General features: G+C 51.5%; 3 protein-coding genes across 3 annotated transcripts; 2 read left to right on the forward strand and 1 right to left on the reverse strand.

Annotated features, from left to right (window-relative positions):
* Positions 1 to 693: 693 nt before the first annotated feature.
* VFPPC_16687 (hypothetical protein) lies at positions 694 to 1,287 on the reverse strand (the record flags this gene model as incomplete). Its single annotated transcript, XM_018294440.1, has 1 exon — positions 694 to 1,287. One exon carries the CDS (start codon positions 1,285 to 1,287, stop codon positions 694 to 696), a length of 594 nt encoding a protein of 197 aa, XP_018138780.1.
* A 10,658-nt stretch (positions 1,288 to 11,945) lies between these two features.
* Positions 11,946 to 13,690, forward strand: VFPPC_02005 (red and blue light sensing protein; the record flags this gene model as incomplete). The annotated part of the gene is made up of 2 exons (XM_018281731.1): positions 11,946 to 12,105; positions 12,279 to 13,690. 2 exons carry the CDS (start codon positions 11,946 to 11,948, stop codon positions 13,688 to 13,690), a joined length of 1,572 nt encoding a protein of 523 aa, XP_018138782.1.
* A 1,847-nt stretch (positions 13,691 to 15,537) lies between these two features.
* On the forward strand, positions 15,538 to 16,671 carry VFPPC_02006 (hypothetical protein; the record flags this gene model as incomplete). The annotated part of the gene is made up of 1 exon (XM_018281732.2): positions 15,538 to 16,671. The coding sequence occupies one exon, from the start codon at positions 15,538 to 15,540 to the stop codon at positions 16,669 to 16,671; it is 1,134 nt and encodes a 377-aa protein (XP_018138783.2).
* Between the last annotated feature and the right edge of the window lie 2,131 nt (positions 16,672 to 18,802).

An 18,802-nucleotide genomic window follows, 5' to 3' on the forward strand; every position in this document is an offset into this window, starting at 1 on the left:
CGAAATCTCGCAGCTTGGTTAAACGTACTTGGCGACGAGCAATTTTGACGGAAATTGAGATTGGGCTTCTCATTCAGCGGTTCAGAGGGACATGTTTTGGCGAGTGATCTTCCGGAGTTCGGATAACGTGCATGGTGGGATGGGATGGATGTCCGTAGTCTGGACCTAAGCGTTGCCCAGCATGTTTGTAAGTAAATACAAAAATGTTCCATATAGTTGACTCAAGTGCGAAAGCACTCCTCATACTTGGCGTTGGCAGGAATAGTCAGTCTCAAGCCACATGCAACTTATGGAGTGCGATAGCAAGCTGTCCGTCTTGAATATAACATTCCAAAGTCACCAGCCTGATAACCCAACCGAGACACGCTCGCAGGGTCCTTTAATGCATTCCAACGCCTACCTACCACGTCCAAACCGTAACACATCTCCTCCGCGCAGGAAACCCTCAATGCAGTTACCGTAATCAATCCCGTTTACCAGCCCGATACCCATGCCACGCGCAACCGTTGAAAGTCTGACGACCACCCCCTAACGGGCCGTTATGTCTCACCCCCACGAGCATCAAATACCTCTGATAGCCTTGTCGGCACAAAAAGCAGATACAGGGGGTACGAAAGCCGGCCGACAAAGAATCCAACGCCAAAGACACAGGTCTCTGGCGAAGACGCAAGGAATTTCGCAACCACCAGAGAACTAGTTCGGCATAAGCCACATGGGTATGAAGGGGTCAGGAAAACGGGCACAAGCAGAAAGTCTCCGAGAGGGCCAAAAAAACGGCGTCTTGACAGTCTTAATACATTCTAGGGCTGGACAGTATGTGCAAGCCTGGTGGGTGTGGTAGATCGTACATGGCGAGCGTGTCAGATGATTGTGCGTAAGTTCGGCAGACGCAGGGAACGCCTTAAACCAAGTGGGTTTCTGTCGTGTGCCGTGAACGAAACTGTAGGTATCCGTACAGACGGGATCAAGATGCAACGTGTACGTTGTGCATTGCAGACGGGCATCCGCAGCGTCAACCGCATTGTCTGGCGAGGAATGCTGGAGCGGTTGGTCACGGCGAACAAGCTGGGCTACACAGACGATGGGAAAAGCAAATGTGAGCCCGGAAAACTTGTAGTACATGGTGGTTGTTTGTCGCGGGAATGAGAAGAATGTGGTGGAAGTCGATGGTTGATGCAGTGGGCATTTTGCGACGGCGTTGATATCAGTGTGTCGGGATGACCGTTTCGTCCTCTTGTTTCTTTTTTCGTATTTCCTCAACCGGTCTGGCGGGCTCTTACATGCCATTGCTTCTCTGTCGAAGGAGAAAGATGGCTAAAGTGCAAAAAGAAAGTGTTAAACGGTGTTGAGGGTGAAAAAGCAAAGGGCATGTGTTTGTCTCACGCTAGTACACCGAGAGAGCCACGTTCCACCCTGCAGACATTTTTGAACCACCGCACCGTTTTTTTCTTTTTGTTCGAACATTTCAAGGTGCTAGACACTTGTTTCTGTTAGGCGTGTGTGGGGGTTTTCAATGCCGTCGCTGCAATCTTGTTGGTGGTGCTGAGAGATGCGGTCACGGTGCGGGACGGGGTGTCTTGATCGCCTGAGTTTGGCGGATGACCTCGAGTTTTTGGTGTTTCTGTTGGCCAGGGAGAGGAGCTTCTGGGTTAGGAGCAGCGTGGGGGATGCAGTTTGTTTGGGTATGCTTTGGTCATTCTGAGTTGATATTGGACCCTTTGGTCTTGGACATCCCTTGGTTTCTGTTGGTTCTGCTGGTGGTTTCTGGTTTGATGATTCTTATTAGACTCATTTGGATGAGAAGGGGTGCTGAGGCGCTGGCTGTTAGACATGACAGTGTTTGTCTTGCGTAGATCGGTTAATTGAGGGGATGCCAAAGGAAAGGAAAGTTCTTCGTGAGGGGAATTTAGCCGTAGCTGCTTGGAGTTGTGTGAAGCCTGTTCATTTAGGTGCTGCCGTGTTAGTCGTTACTTCGTGGAGGATGTTTGTGCATGGAATTGGCTCACTGAAACTGTAGTCTTCTTGCGATACAACGCAATACACCCCGTTGGAGTTGCAAGAAACCAGAATACAAGTTGGCTTGGAAACGAGAAACGAACATTCACAATACTTGATATCAGCAGTCCGGCTTCTTCCTGGGCACATCAAGACCATCCTATTGAACTTGATTCAAAACAATCCGGTTGAAGCTGAAAAGCTAACCTGTATCTACCCACACGACACATGTCTCCCGGAATCCGGACCGCGCGTCTGTGTCAAGTCCAAGACCGTTAGCCGTCATCAGTCAACTGCGTGAACACTTACATGCTCGTACTGCCCACTGAGATTGTCGTAGCCAGATCCGTCTTCACCGGCTGACGGATTTCCAGGTACACATTTTCAGCTGGCCTTACTGACGGACAGTCAGCCATAAGCCAGCGTTGGACAAACCAGAGGCCAGGCAAAAGAAAAGCGAAACTGCGATAAAGGCATGGCCCCTATTGGAGAGTGCGCAAAAGTAATATGGAGATGTTTCAGAGACAACTGCGAGATGATCGAGAGCCAGGTTCAAGACGGGGTTGAGGCTGTCTCGTTCGGCTGTTTGGCGTTCCGGGACAGATTTGTCGATCGGTCCGTAGATCTTGACCCAGCTATTCGGAGAATGGCAGAAAATATGTCCTTCACTGACTATTGTAGAGATATTGAGTAAGCCGGGCTGGCTGATATTCTCAACAGTTATGGACAGGCAACCGGTGTGGTATGCATGCCACGCCCAAGTTGGATTACCGAGCAGGACCTCAGCTCAGACATATACGTTTGTAGCTTGTTTGTTACAATTCCGATTCAGAATTTGGACGGGCCAAAAGCGTTGCCCAAGACATGATGCCAGCCTCACTATTGCAAAACGCGGACCCCGTCACGGAATCACGACATGCTTCGACATTAAAGTTTCAGGACAAAATAATTGGAAGCATCTCCCTGGCTAAGGCGCAGTGTGGTATTCGGCAAGTCCAAGGTGTTGGCTCTCTGATCACTCGATCAACGGCCTATGATGACTCCCATCGGATCGACAGGTAGATGCCTCGTCGGATATACTTCAAAAGTGAAGTTTGTACCAGATACTCCCCCCATACTCGGCCGATGACATTTTTCGGCCCGTTTGTCTTGACAGTCGTTGAAGCTGGTGGATTACCGTCCAAGCCGCCTACTGAATTTGGTGTTAAAACGGACGCTGTCCAAAGTATTGCGCCACAATACTACATAAATTTAAAACTAGACATTGACCCAATTCTTAGCGGTAAAAGGACCAGAGCTTGGCAATTTTGGTAGGGCAATGTGCTGGCAGGTACTTGTCACACACTACCTTGGTCCAAAGTCGTCCTCAAAGGTCCATGATGCCCACGACGGATGCATGCAGGCCAGTGGTGGACAAAATTCGAAAGGGACATCTGATCCAATATTGTTGTCATAGGTCGGTTTGTTCCCCCCAATCAAAAGTCAACGTGCCTTAGAAACGGCCGTGTCATAGACTCATAATCTCAGAGTCGAGAAGGCTTGCAGTCCCATTGGTTCCAAGGATTGAGACGTTGCATAGTGGTAACCAAACAAACGGCCTGAACGCATTGCAGAGGGCTCTGCCTGCTTTGCTGCCATACCTTGTTGCTTATTGGGCATCGCAGGATGAGAGCCTTGCCCAATAGAGTTTGGTAGTTGACCAAGATGTTCAAATTGATTATTGAGTGGGAACCCTTCTGCGTGTTTGGATGACCGGTCGACCGACCAGCTGACCTGAACTGGAGCTCAAAAGGCAAGTCACTTTGACTTTTTTTTCGTCAGGCCCATCATTTGCCTAGTCCTGGCTGAAGGATGATGCATATTTAGCAGGTCGAAGAAAAGAAGGCAGCCACCGACTTGCATGTGCTTCTCTTCCAGTGACGTGCAACCGGAAGCCTGACCCATGCGGGTAAGGGAGCCGGTGCATGCATGAGGACGTGGTAGCCAGCCGAGGCAACAGCACAACCATCAATCGAGTTGACACGCCATGAAATCGAAAGATAAAAATTTAAAACGGTAGTCGCTGGCGTGGCAGGGAGTGATCCGGGTAAGGATAGGAGAGAAGATGATGCTACCAATACGGCACGGAATATTGATAGGGACAGGGGCTTTGGAGAACAATTACACCGAGAACAGTGAGGATATGTGACAGTCCAGCGCTCACTTGCCTCACCAGAACATCGATGCTGAACCCTGTTGGTCTCTTTGCGTAATGTTCGCACGCTGGGCTGGAGGCGCTTTGATTGCTTCTTGTTGATAATGAGAGGCTGTGCCAAAGTGTCCACCAAAAAGATCTCTGATACGCGGAAATCGCTCTTGTGACGGACTGGTAGCAATGTAGCAACATAACCGATGCCAAAATCCTGTTCTCCAGGCTGTCAGTGTCTCGTGCCAGGTATTGACTAGGCTCTGGTGATGTCTTGGTCTATCAAAGAACGGCCCACCAACGGGATGGACGGTCACCAGACAGGGAATATCCGTAAGAACTTGCTGGGCCAAGGTGGTTGTGGGTTGAGCGGCTCAATTAGAGATTTATGACCATTTGCCCATGGCTAGCCATTGTTGTGCGCGACACGCTATTTGGCCAGTGCTGGTTCGATAAAGCTCTGTTAGAGTTGCCGCCCTCGAGCAAGGGAAATTGCGTCTTTCCCGTGCTGTGACGTTTCCGTGCAGACGATCAGGCCATGCCAACACTTCGGTCCAGGGTGATGCATACACATTTCTCGGCCGTGTGGGTTGGCGCCAATGCACGTAGGGATGGGAGGAGAATGCTGCTCTTGGTCAGATACGATATGCGTCTTGCAATGGTCTCGTGTGCATACTGTAACTCTCTCTGTTGCCAGCGAGGAGGTGGGGATCATCGTGAAGGTTTCGCGGTTCTGATTGTATGAAAGTCGGTCCAAGCTGGATTTCCATGATTCTTGCCGTCAGAAATAAGAAGCCGCCACTCGGGGATGTGCAGAATGCTTCAAGCAGCTTTGCCGGAGATAGAGTAGCCAAGACGGATGTGGATGGATGATCGAGCTATGTGAGATTCACATTCTCGTATCCACAGATGGAGCAGTTCGACCCATTATTGACTGATACTGTTCCCGTTCAGCATCTTGACTCACGGCGCTGAAGTATTTGAAGACATCCATATGCAGTGTGGTCAATACACTGTACCTATGTTGTGGCCGCCAAAATGGATGACCACAACCCGAACCTCGCTGGGAGATACCGTAAATCCCTTGGCCTGATACTGTAAAGCACCCCGATTTTCGAAGCAAATCGTACAGTGTAAAAACGCCATACCAAGGATCACGGTCACTGTCCACTAGATAAGTTAGCGCATTGGAATGTGACCAATCATAGCTGAGATTAGCCGACTCGGCCGGCCGGGGAACGACTTCGGCTCCATGACGGGAGGGCTAGGGGTAATTTTCCGCAAGGAATTGGCTCCCGGACAGAATTAAATGTTCAATGAAAGTTTCAGCGGTCAACGCAACATCGATGCTGTTATCAGAGGGCCACGCCGCCGTCTCCTACATCATACATCTCCTTGGTAAGAATTATTGCGCTCGCGGCATCGAATTGCACCTATCATCATTTTCTAGGCTCACCAGGACCTGGGTTTAGATTGGCCATGCGGACGGAATCCATCGCTGGCCTTGATGCACAATGCCTAACCGGCACCCAGGCACCCCGACCACCACTTGACCGCTCAGTTGGACAAATGCTTGTCGCCAGGCTTGATGGGGGATGAAAATCGAGGCTTGACAAGATTCATTTTGAAGACCCGTGCCGAAACAGCTCTCGAGCCTTCCGCGCGTGGCTCGGTTTATCCATGGCAAGACACAACGGAACTTGGAGGCTGGTCCCAGAGACAAGAGACACCAAGCTTTACGAATAGGCAGCTTTAAATTTCGCATGAAAGCTTGAAACTTATTCGGCATTGTCACAGCTGGAGTTTGGGACACCACTTCCAGTAGAGACGGCGCCCTCATGGACAGAACCAATTCCGTTTTGGCCACTTGCGGCACCATTGGCATTCAGCACCCTCCAGCGGCTTTCTGGGACTGACATCTTCAGAGAGAAGGATTGTCCCAATGTCCTCGTCTTATTGCTTTTGTCACGATTTCGCGGCCTATCACTTTGCGGTCTAGGCCTCGTAAAGCGCCGCAGTCAATGTGAATGGCCCCCAAACAAAACATTACTCAGTCAGTCGTGGAAATCGAGCGTCAAATGTCAAATACGCACTTGCTACTTTTTTGTCAAGCGAATGCAGCGTTCCGGAAATAACTTTGCGGAGTCAGCTCCGGTCAAAGACACCACCACCTCAACGTGCGGCCTCACTGATTTCATTTGAACCTGACATCTTGGTGGTGTGTGGCAGGGAAGAACATGATACCGCACGCCACATGGCAATGCAAACTGGGGAAGTAGAGTCCTCTCTTCTTCCTGGGGCGCCTCCAAGAAGTCTTTATCTCTGTGAAACGATGCCAAACGGCCGCTTCATCACTGTGGTCAGACTTTGGGCAAAGTGGAACTTGACGGATGATGAAGGGTAACAAAACTTGCAGCTGGCACCACAAGCTCCACATTTGAGTCTTGGGGCCGTGTTTCGCCTCTCTCATCTGGATCATCAGTCACAAATATTCCACACTAGCGGGCAAACTAGCATTAAGCTGCAGGTGACGAGAGCTCGGGATTGGGTGTGGTCAGGGGCGGGAGAATCGTGACGGGCCATGACTATCCATTTTATTTTCTAAAGTTGGCCAGAGGCGTTCGGTACGCAGGGGTTTGGCGGCTTGCAAGGACAGGGCCTGCCTGGCAACATTCGATGTTCGGCTGGACCCCGGCATCTGGTTAGACTCGTCACATCTCGTTTTTGCACCTCTGTGCTTCCCCAGTCTCCGGGAGAGGGCTAGAGGGGATCAAGTACGGAGTACTGTCCCCAATGATGATGTCCTCATCCATGGGTCAACACCAGGCTACCACACAAGCGCTACTTCTTTCTTGAAGCAGCCGAAAGTCATTGTTACAGCATGTTGGATGGCGTATTTCCTTTGTTGCATATCCCTAATCCATCCAAACCAGGGCCAAATTAACCTGGCGGAGACGGTTGATACTTTATAGCGATACCCTCTTACTTTTGCAACAACATGGGACAAGGATAATGCAGTTTCAGCAACAGCTTCGGAGACGCACGAATAGCCATCCAAATACTCCGTACTGAGGTAGGTAGGTATTTGCCGAGCCTGGGGAACGTAACTCACTGGTGCTGCTGAACACACTCTTCTGGCCGCACTGATGGACAAATCATGACCAACAATGAGTTGTGGCAACCAGTCAATGTCCCAAGTGCCCGTCCCAACGCCTTTGAAGTTGAAACATGCAACAGAAGACTCCGTATGGGCAACAGATTCCTGTTGGGCCACTACCAACGCTATACTGCGGCCGCCTCTACCCAAGCAATGTCTTCTGGATAGCAGCAACAAAAGTCAGCATACAGTCATCAGAGCCATATGTATTTGCTACACGCCTTGAACAAAAGTCAAATCACATCAAACACGGAAAACCCCAGCCTGAAGTCAGGTTTTAGCGCGGCCAACGCCGAAATGTCACCAAGCTCCACCGAATCGTGTTTTGCCGCCGTCCACAACTAGAGCTGGACCATGCATCATATTTGCTTTTTCTTTGTCCGTTTATGGCTTGGCTGAGGAAACATTGTCCAAAGGTTGGTAGCCTCCGAAAGGGCTTGCGGGCCCCTCTCCTTCCTTGAGATTGGGCTTCATTCAAGTGCTCTTGATATCAGATGCCTGACTTGCACAAGATGAGAGCATCCCCGACGTGAATACCAGTTCTTGCTTGGAGTGCAGCAATGGGTACATCCGTGCCGGGAGGAGACAAGGTGCTGTCACTGAGATCAAGCTCGTTCTTCTCGTTTAGTGACACACGCGATGCTACTCCGTACTTGGATCAAGACCAGAGTGGGCCAAGTGCTCTCTCTGTTGCCGGAAATGAAAACCACGGACACTGAGGACTTACTCCATAATGAGCTTGGCGTTGGCGTCTCACTTTGAGCGCTTGTCGCAATGCCACCCTTATTGGCGTACCGGGTACCGGCGTGGATACGCACTGACTTGGTGCGCCAGCCATGGCAGCTCTCATCACGATTTCCAAGGGCTTCGTTCAAGTGAATGCCTTCAGATGCCAAAGTGCGGCACTGTCAGGAATGGCTCGGTGGCAGGGGCTTCTGTGCTATGTTTTGTGAAAATAGCACCAGACGTCTTGGCGACCAATGACATATTGTGTGGGCATTACCAGCAGCAGACCGCCTTATCTAGTTCCACCACGCCATCAACTCTGCTCCCTGCAACGGGCGCCAGGCGCTCGGGAAGATGAGACGGCGATGTAATACTGTAATTAATTACAAGATGGAAAACGAAGAAGTCACAGCGGTGCACAAGCACAAGCACAAGTACAACCACAACATGTGTCATACTCCAGTCAACTGTGGAAGCCAGGCCACCAAGATACAAATTTAGAAAGTACAGCGCACACGCACCAGGCAGGACAAGAGGCTTTGGTCTACATCCGGAGAGCACTCAGGTCAGTTACTGTACTCCGTAGTGCGAACTCCGTCCGTACAGTGGCAAGGGAAGAGACAAATGCCTGGTGATACACCTCTGCAACAGTAGGGGAATGCAGCATCTTGCGTGACACAGCAAGTCCTCCCTGCCACAGTTGACACTAGACTCTTCCGCCTCTGCACTGCTTTTAATTGACGAGTGAGCCAAGTCAAGGGGCTAAAACGTCGAGTGGCAAGACTTGGGTTGATGGTGTGCGATGTTGTTTCATACAGCGAGCTGCAAGACGGAGAACATCGACTTGTTGGAGGTTTGGTCGCCGAAGCTCTTGCTGGACCTGTTGACATTTGAATACTGAGTCCCGACCAGACAATATTCTGCAACCATTTCACCTCGACCAGACATGGACTTGACTGGAAAAGAAAAGATTGGGGCCGTTCAGCCTAGCCCCAGTCTTCCGGTGCCCCAGAGCTGGGAAGATGGATCCCAGTCTCTCGGCCGCCGCACGCCTATCGCTCCCCTGATGATGCAGTCCCTCCAACGGGACTCGATGCTCCTGTTGGCTGAGGCGGATAACATGCCATTGACTGATGCATTGATCCATATTGATTGATTGTGCACACCAACCAGACGCTGTGCCGAGCACACCACACCAGCACGACGGCACACCCTCTTTGCAATGAACTGCCTGCCTGGTGGTCTGAGCCGAGTGAGCCTTGGAACATGGAACTGGGAGGTGAGAAACTGGGCACGTCTTTTGCCTTTGGATCCTGTAATGCCATGCGGCCGAGTCGGACGACACTTGGCTGGCCCTGGCAACGGCCCCATTCATTGTCCGTAGGTCATGGCGACAAATCCATGTTCTCTTTGCCTCGTCCCCGCTTCTGCGAGGCCACAGTTGCACAATACTGTACATGTCTCCTCGCATTATTCATGTCCTCATGTCCTTTTGTACTCCAGCCTTCTGCCTCTCCATGCCGCCATCTTTCCAGGCGTGAGCCGCCCCCCCTTGTCGGCGATCTAACCCGGTTGATAGACGGAATTGCTGACCGGTGCGGTTCGACGAGTCGAGCAGAATGCCAGTCAATTTCAAGACTGGACTTGGTTACGGACCAGACATGACATTACTGTTACCTTCGGAACATGGCATGGCAGGCTAGCTGCTGCCTGGTTGGCCGTCACGGAGCTTTGAAAGAGACATGACCAGACTGGATGCCTGATAAGATGGAAGCCATGAACGATGCAACGCCTGGTTCCCAACTCTCAGAGCTCGCTGCGGACTGCACTCTGCACCCTGCAGGTTGCAAATGCATTTGCACATGTGCATTTGCACGCCCCCCCACGACTCAGCTTTGGCCCGTCATCCAGTCTCTCGGGGCTCTGTCAATTGTGGCACTTGGCACGGAGACCCAACGACACCCAAAGCACTGGGTACTTGGAGCCACATCGCCAATGTTCTGGCACATGGCTCTGTGCTGAATGAAAAGCCTCGTCTTGTGGCCGCAATGCTCGGTACTGCCGGGAAGTGCGATGAATGCCAGACTCAATCTGGCTGTTGAGCCGCCTCGAGATGTCGCCGTTGCCCAGAGGTAGTCTTCTTTCCGACAGCCTCAGAAGCCATGGAGCCTTTGTTCCCAGCAACTCTCCGCCCACCAACTTTAATAATCTCGCCGGGCGAGTAACTGATTGTAGAACTTGTGGAATGACCGGCCAGTTTTCGTTGCTCCGATGCCCTGGAACATGGGCCACCACGCCACAGCACACTAAGTACTGAACTGGCTGCCACCGGCGGGCGACAGCGGCGATTGGGGGATTTTCACAATCATTTTGTCCCAGAGGCGGACCCTGGGGGCGTGCAATAAGGACCTAGCCGTCAAATTCGACTGCAACAGTGACAGGACCAGCCCATGGATCGTCGTCGTGGACCGCCTTCTGGGCTGTATGGTCTTTTGGCTAGTGAAAGCTCGAACTGACATGACGGTTGAGGCGCATTTGGAGGACACACAGCACACACCAGCACAGTGCCGGACAGTAGGAAGAAAGGGGCCATACAACAGACGACCAGACAACCAGACAACTCGGTACTCTGCACTCGGACTCTCCAGGTATTTGCCGATTGCGACAGGACAGGGCAGGACAGGACTGGACCGGACTGATTTTGGCTGGTCTGGTCTTGTGAGGTCTGGTCTTGTGAGGTCTAGTCTGGTCGCTGGCAGCAGGGCATTCTTGATCTGTACTGTTCGCCGTACGCACGCACGGTGCAGGACAGTACCGAGTTGCTGACATTGGTCGTCTCTCGGCTCGGGGCTGCTTCAGTCTCTTCTTCTCAAGTTGGCTAGCTCCAGCCAGGTGCTGGGACTTTCCTGGTCCTTGGTTCATGGTACCAGCAGGACTTGAGGCAATCCTTAGTTTAGGTCCATGTCTGGTCGGTTGGATCCTTGGAACATTGGATCCTTGGGTCCTTGGGTCCCTGGGGTCGGTCCTTGGTCCTTGGTCCCGGGTCCAGCACGACGCACCCCCGTTCATGTTCATTCGTTATCCACTCCCCCTTCTGATTGGTCCAATTGCGTGCGGCTTGGCTTGGTTCCTCACTTGCTCACTCTCTCACACTCACACTCACCCATACTCACACGCCAGGCTCGACAGACCACGCAGACCAGACCAGACCAGACCAGACCTGACCAGACGAGACGCACCCACCACTTGACCTGTTGCTCTCTTCTCTTGTCTCTGGCGCCGTCTTCGTGCCCGTGTGTCTCTTGTCTGTCCGTCCGTCGTCTTGGCCTTGCCTCCTCCCCTTCTCTTCTTCTCTCCAACCAACCATCACGACAAACCTCTCGTCGACGCTGGCTTTGGAAGCGAACCCAGACATCTCGTGTCTTCGTCTTCGCCTTTTCGCTTGGGTTGGAAAAGGTCGACTACCTCCACCATCACATAGCTGCACCGAGCCGGTGAAGGACCACTATCCCTATCTTCAGGACTCTTGGCGGCTCACCTCTCATCATCAACTTCGCTGGCACATTGCCCAAGCCTTGTCAGTCCCGACTCTGACTTGACTTGCCTTCCAAGACGGACAAAATTCTTGTTCATGTGAGTTTTAGTTCTCCAGCTTCTCTTTCTATCATCATTCGACATCTGTGTTTGCCCTCGCAGAAAGACACAGCTCACTCCATTTGACCTCCTTCTCTCACCCGCTTGTGGTAGACTGGTCATATTTCATCTCATATTTGCAACCACCCATTGCTGCCAAACCGCCATCACCGACTAGTACTGACTTCTTGAAGCGCGTGCCATTGTATTGCTCCTCTACGCCGTCCCTCTTGAGGCAACTGTAGCAAGATGGCCTCCTCGGCTGTTCAAATCCCCCAAAACTCGACGCCGTCGCGGGATGCGGTGCACCGCATTCATCGAGTTACTAGGGAAAATCGTAGTCTCTGGTATCAGTTGACAGTTCTCCAGCAACCGGAGCGAGCTAGAGCATGCGGCTCCGGTATGAAAGGTAAGGTGGAATATTTTCTAAACATTGTTTGATTGCCCTGCCTCTTGTTCGATAAACTGCAGTTTTGTCTGTGACAACAAGTTTCCAAACTGGCTTCAAGTTGCATCTCAGTCAGCGACATGACTGGTCGAACCGAAATCAACCAAGATCCAATGTGCTGACATCCACAACAGCAAATAGTGACAGACGGCCAGTTGATCCTCCCCCGGTTGTGGAGCTTCGCATCATCGAAGGTCCTTCAGTGGAGGAAGGCAAGGACATCACGTTTGACTACAATGCCAACTTCTTCTTGTACGCCAGCCTCGAACAGGCCCGTACCATGGCTCATGGTCGAGTTCAAAGCTCCGCCGCCACCAACCCTCCCATTCTTACCGGCGTCCCAGCCTCTGGAATGGCTTACCTGGACCGACCTGCAGAGGCTGGCTACTTCATCTTTCCCGACCTATCTGTCCGACACGAAGGATACTTTCGCCTCTCGTTTAGCTTGTTTGAAACAACCAAGGAGGAAAAAGATTTTGACATGGAACCAGCTAATTCTAACCTGCCGCCTGGTGTGGACTGGCGAATGGAGATCAAGACGAATCCGTTCAATGTGTTCAGCGCCAAGAAGTTCCCTGGCTTGATGGAGAGCACTCAGCTGAGCAAAACGGTCGCGGACCAAGGATGCAGAGTTCGAATTCGACGCGATGTGCGGATGAGAAAGCGCGATGGGAAGTCGGGTGGATTCGAACGACGAGAAGAGGACTTTCGCCGTAGAACCGTCACACCAGCTCCCGAGGACCACCACAGCATCCGCGCCCGATCTCTCAGCAACTCGAGCGAGCACCGTGTCCCCTATGCGCCTGAACCTCACCGACGTCCCTCTATTGATGGCTATCATCCGCCGCCGCCACCGCCGGGATACGATGCAGCTCCTCCGCCAAGCCGTAGCGGCCATCTCTCATTCGGAGAGCATTCCGCTCCGCAGTACGCCGCTCCTCGACATTATGTGCCGCCACCTCAGCCGAATGTGCACCCGCTGCCGCCTGCCACGCCGCCATACGGTCCGCCTAACCACGCAACGAGCTACGTGAAGCCGGAACAGAGCAACTATGGATACCCTCATCATGCACGCAACACGAGCTCGACGTGTGTATCTCCCATTCCGTCAATCAAACAGGAATATTCTTACGACAGGACTCCGGGAAGCTATGTGCCGCACTCGCCGTCGAGGTATTCTGATGGCCAACCAAGACGAGATTCACACAACTCGTATCCGCTTACGCCATTGCTGCCACAACCGCCGCGGCGGACATCTCAGTCGTCCCTCGCCCCGCTCAAGATTGCTGCTTTGGTATCTCCGTCTCCTCTGCCGCCGATTGAGGCACAGACGGAGCCTGTGCCTATGCCTCCCCTCATTCCTACGGGAGGCAAGCGCAAACTCGACGACGTCTTTCTCCAGAACTTGAATCCACTGCACAACGGACAGCGCCAGCACGATCCACATTACGGCCGCTTCAGGGGACTCAGCCCTGAACCCTATCACGGCATGTACTCGCGCGCCGACGGCAAGGTCGACACCATCGAATTCAACCGGTACCAATAACGGCCAGCTGTGAGGGGACGCGAGTGGCTTGCGAGGACCCAGGCCCGGAACAGGGTTAGGCATGACATTTTGGTCGGCCGAGCCATGACCAAGTCTACTCCTCGGGCGTTTTGGTTCAGTTGTATTTTTTGGCGGTGTACATTTTATTCTCGCTGGTGCTGCCAGCGAGGGGCCCGATGGGGTGAATTGGATTTTACTTTTGTGGGAAATCATGGGAATCGGCGTTGGGAGCAAATACCACCTTGGTCGATGTTACACTCAAAACAGTTTCTTTTGTTTTCTTCGACTTCTACGATGTCTGCAATACCGGTTACGGATATCGTTTTGTGCTTTTCGACAACCAACTCCCCCTAACTATTGATCTACAGTGTGCTTTTCGTTGTTAGCCGCATACCAACATTTCAACATTTTACGATTCATAGAGCTGGCGACGCCGGAGAGGGGACATGTTGAGTCGCTCATTGGCAGCGACACGCAGCTCTCTCCTGTCCCCAAAATCGGCATGACCCATTTCCAAATGGGGTTCGCCACTCCCTGCAACATTTTTTCTATTATATGTTTTTGGATTACTTTTGGAGCGCGGAACCAACTGTCGCGACACTCAAAAGTTCAACTTGTGGGCTAGTGGGATTGTGGGCTAGTGGAGTCGAACTGGTTGATGGATAGTTGGCGACCGCTGTATTTGTTTCGCACATCTAAAGAAGCATGGGCTTGTCTGACTTTAGTCCGCCCATGGCTTTTTGTATTCGGAAAGGGGAATATTTTTGTCGTCAAGTTATTCGCAACGCGACGATGCTACAAATACGTTGAATGAATGAAGAGTGGGCAGAGCTTCACGGACTATTCGTTTCTTTCTTGGGGTTCAGTAGGAGGGCACTGTAATGCCGAAGGTTTGAGAAAGTTGACGCCAAGCGAGCGGCCGTCTGGTGAATCCCGGATAGGTAGTCTGCAAATTCAATAAACGATTCAACCAACGCAATGATGCTGTGGCTGTGTGAGGGCTGTTTGAGGGGGGGTGTCAATGGAAATTTGAGTGATGAAGAATAATCTCGGCTCAAGATGAAGGGCCACGGAGAGGACGGACACACGGCGTACCGAGGAAAGTCGGGGGGCGTCTACGGAGTGAACTTGGTCACCTTTTTTCGTCAATTATGATGTGTGCTTAAAGACTGTGCTTGTATAAAAAAAATCTGACACTTGACAGGGGGAGCACGGAACAGGCATGACGAATGTTTGCTTTGGCTGGTTGGTTCGTTAAAAACGTGTCGTGTTGGTTCTGGTCACCGAAGTATGTTACCGAAAGTCAAAATGTGCCCTGTGCAAGGGACGTGCAACGCAGGCTTGACCTGAGCAGCCCGGAGACTTTCGGGTCCGAAGATGAAGTCCGAATTTGTCGGCCGTGAGAGGACAATGGACTGTGGTCTGTGGTTGTTGGTCGTTGGTCTGTCGTCTGCTCCTGATGGTCTGTGAAGTGTGGTTGTGGCTGGAGAAAACAATGGGGCTGCGCTGGTTGCCATGGTGAGATCACGTGTCGGGTGCAGGGGTTCGTGCAGGGAACAATGGGTGTAAGTCAACAAAGGAACGGGAATCAAGCACGGGGAAGTTGTGGCCAAACAAGTGAAGTGCCAGACATTTGTTGATTGCGCTGCTGCATTGACGCTTATGCTGAGATTTTGAGCGTTTTGCTTTTACTGTATCTGCAAGACTACTTTGCTTGTACTTACAGCTGGCCAACGTTGAACTCGCAATTCGACGATACTGATACAAGCGCACTGGATATTTCCGTCATACTCGATTCGACATTCTACACAAACACTCATCCGCGAAGGATATACAAACGATCCATCATGGGCCCTCCCAAAACAAGAGCCCAGCATTTCCTCGCCCAACGGGGCCGCTTCCACGAAGGATCCATGAACGACCGCGTGTCCGCCATACCGCCAGTCCAGTTCCTCGATCCCCATGAAAGAGAAGCCCTCGAAGGACGTGTCGATGCAGATTCATCCGCCTTTCATCCCGCCTACTTTCGACATGGAGACAAGCCTGCACCTCAACCACCGCAGCCACAGATTGCTCGCAAACCTCTCGCCAGGAACATCCTCGGCCAGGTCTGGGAAGGCGTACGAGGAAGATTCCGGCGGCGCGACCCTGAAGGCAGAGAAAAGACGCGAGAAGAGAAACAAGCTCGTGCAAACACCACGGGGGAGCAACCCTCCAGAGACGAAGTCTTTGCCAACTACCAACAACTCGTTGCGTCGGGCTTCTTCTCCTCGCACGCCATACAATCTACCCGGCACGCACGACCATCTACGGCACATGCGCCCCCGTCTCATTATCCGCCTCAATGGCCGCTTGCACCAGCGGCGACGCCGAAGTCCCAGGCCAAGGACGCTTGTCAGGCGGTGTGCTCGCCCGTCAGCGCGGCATCGTCGCGGGGAACGAAGCGCGCAGCTGCGTCCCCCTCGCCTAGTCTTGATGATGATGCGGATGCGGATGATGGGGAAGATGAGTCCACGCTTGCGCATCGGTTCCTGCCCAAGAGATTGCGCAAGTCTGCGTCGAGGGACATTTCGATTCCTACGTTGAGGAGCGTTACGTCTAGGAAGAATATGAGGGCTGCGGTGGCGGCTGCGCGAAGGAGCATATCCGTGGGACAGGGACCGGGACAGGAGCGAGAGCCGAATAAACTTACCAAGAGGGTGCCTTGGGTTCAGCAGCCTGGGGTTGGGGTGCCGGGCAGAGCGTCGTTGGATGTGGTGACGGGACGACAGGAGGATGCGTATGGGAGCGTGAGCCGTAGGATTCGAAGACCTAGTAGTGCTAGGAATTTGAGGTCTGCTGCGAGGGAAGTCGGGGAGGAGGCGTTGAAGGTTGTGCCGAGTGCGAATAGAGGGATTCCGAGGGTGCCTGATATTCCGGCCAAGTTTACGTATGGGGAGGACAGGGAGAATGGGGTGCCGTGGAGGGGGTTAAGGAGATGATTGTGAATGTGTTTCTGGCCGGATTTTGATCTATGGACTGTTGGTAGGATAGGGATTTGGTATTGGGATATCAGGTATGGCTCGGATTTGTGCTGGAATGGGTAATGATCGGATGCTCTATGGATATGAGTTATGTAGTATGACTTATGGTTTCGTATATATGACGATGGTTGTATTTAGTCGATGGCATACTGCCTTGTCGGATATTGTACGTTGTGCTTTTAGGAGTCTGGACTTGCTTGCTGTGGTGGAATGTGAGACGGTGTTGTCAGTGTGACGCGAATTGAGCATTCCACTGACTTGAGCTGTATCTTAATGTCAAGCTGTCTATATTGGTTACAACCGAAAAGAGAACCGGAGTACAAGGCGTTTGGTATTGGATGCACATAAAGGACATAATGGCTAGCATTTTATCACGTTGACGAATTATGAGATGTGCCAGTTAATTCGGGTGACAACATGCCGCCATGAGCAGATGCAGTCCTCGACAGGTCCATCATTCTTCATCCACCTGATCCCACCAACCTTGGAGAAGGTCTAGAGATGAGAGGTGTGTGTCGGAAGGAAATAAGCTCCAGGTGAGAAGTGAAAAGACAGGAGGAGGAGATGATAAAGAGAGGGAGACGATGAAGAGAGGAAGATGAAGACAGAAAGTAGGGAATACATCGCGGTCGGCGCTGAATGCTACATGTGTGCTCTGTACCATCTAACCGTACTTGTTATGTATTGCGCGCTGTAAGACGTAGTTGGCAACTCTGCAATGCTTCACGATGTGTAGTCCTGGTCTTTGTGGTGGACAACTAGGTTTGGATCGTTGACTTTGGCTGCATGGTAATAGTGTAAGAACCTAAATGTGATGCTTTGCGAGAAAGAAAACATATTAACAGTCAGGTGCAAGATATCCATACTTATTCTAGAATCCTATACTTACTCTAAATACTTTGTTCTAGAGGCTGCTTACTCTAGATATTTATCTAAATGCTACTTATTCTAGACATCTATGCTTACTCTAGATACGCATTCTAGAATCCTATACTTACACTAGGTAGCTATTCTGGAATCTCCTTATTCCAGACACCTATCCGCACTCTAAATACGCGTTCTAGACACCTCCTATTCTAGACACCTATACTTACTCTAGGTGCTTATTCCAGACAGCTATTTCAGGCAATTTTACGCATTCTAGGACAGTCCATTCTAGATTCCTTTTCACACACTAAATACTCATTCTAGAAGCTCTATTCCAGACGCCCTTACTCGTACTAAATACGGATTCCAGATACCCCTTCTATCCCGTAATCCCCCTAGTAGCATGTTCACGATACGCTCGCCCATTCCAATCTACAAAGTAGTGCAATCCCTCTAATTGAGTGAAGTGGCATATTATCCCCGGCCAGCCTGACGACACAAAAGACTCCACGGCATTTTCCAAACTTGCCCAACTCGCAGTAATTTCATCTCACTGCACGACAGTCCACGCCACTAACAGATCTATCCCAACCAAGCCATCTACATCGCGCGACCCCATTCACAACCACCATCTCGACTCAACTTGTTTCTAGGTGCAGAACAGCTAAGCGCCGAATTAAATGGACACTCTGCTGCAGTCACAGCGGCTCGTTTTGGAGTTAATGCAAGTACTAAAGTTAAGACAAGCAACAGGTACTCGGCCAGGCTCACTCTGTCTGTATACAATACAATTTCCTACCTACGAGGTACCTACCAACGATCCAGCTATACCTATACCGCAAACCACCATCTACCAGCACCTAATAAAATCCCATAATATACCCATTCCAATAAACCCCTATTTGTCCGTCGCCATCAACAGCGATTGATCCTTGAAGAAATAGAAAAACCCCGTATTAGAAGATAAATTAGATAACACCCAGCGTGTAGGCGATCCCGACATCCTACGCGCCATTCCATACAATGCATGCCCGCAGCACAATCCATCACCCATCTCCCGCATCCCCAAGTTGAAAAGCCAAACAAATCCTCGAAATATTTTGTTGGTAGTCCGTTCGCATCGCCAACACGGCGGTCCTGTTCCACAAGAAATGCCTCATGCGTAGTAGCAAAAATGACGGCGCAAGAAATGTAGCGAAAATGAATGTCGATGTAAATGCCC

Source organism: Pochonia chlamydosporia, chromosome 1 (genome assembly GCF_001653235.2).
Source record: "Pochonia chlamydosporia 170 chromosome 1, whole genome shotgun sequence".
NCBI lineage: Eukaryota > Fungi > Ascomycota > Sordariomycetes > Hypocreales > Clavicipitaceae > Pochonia > Pochonia chlamydosporia.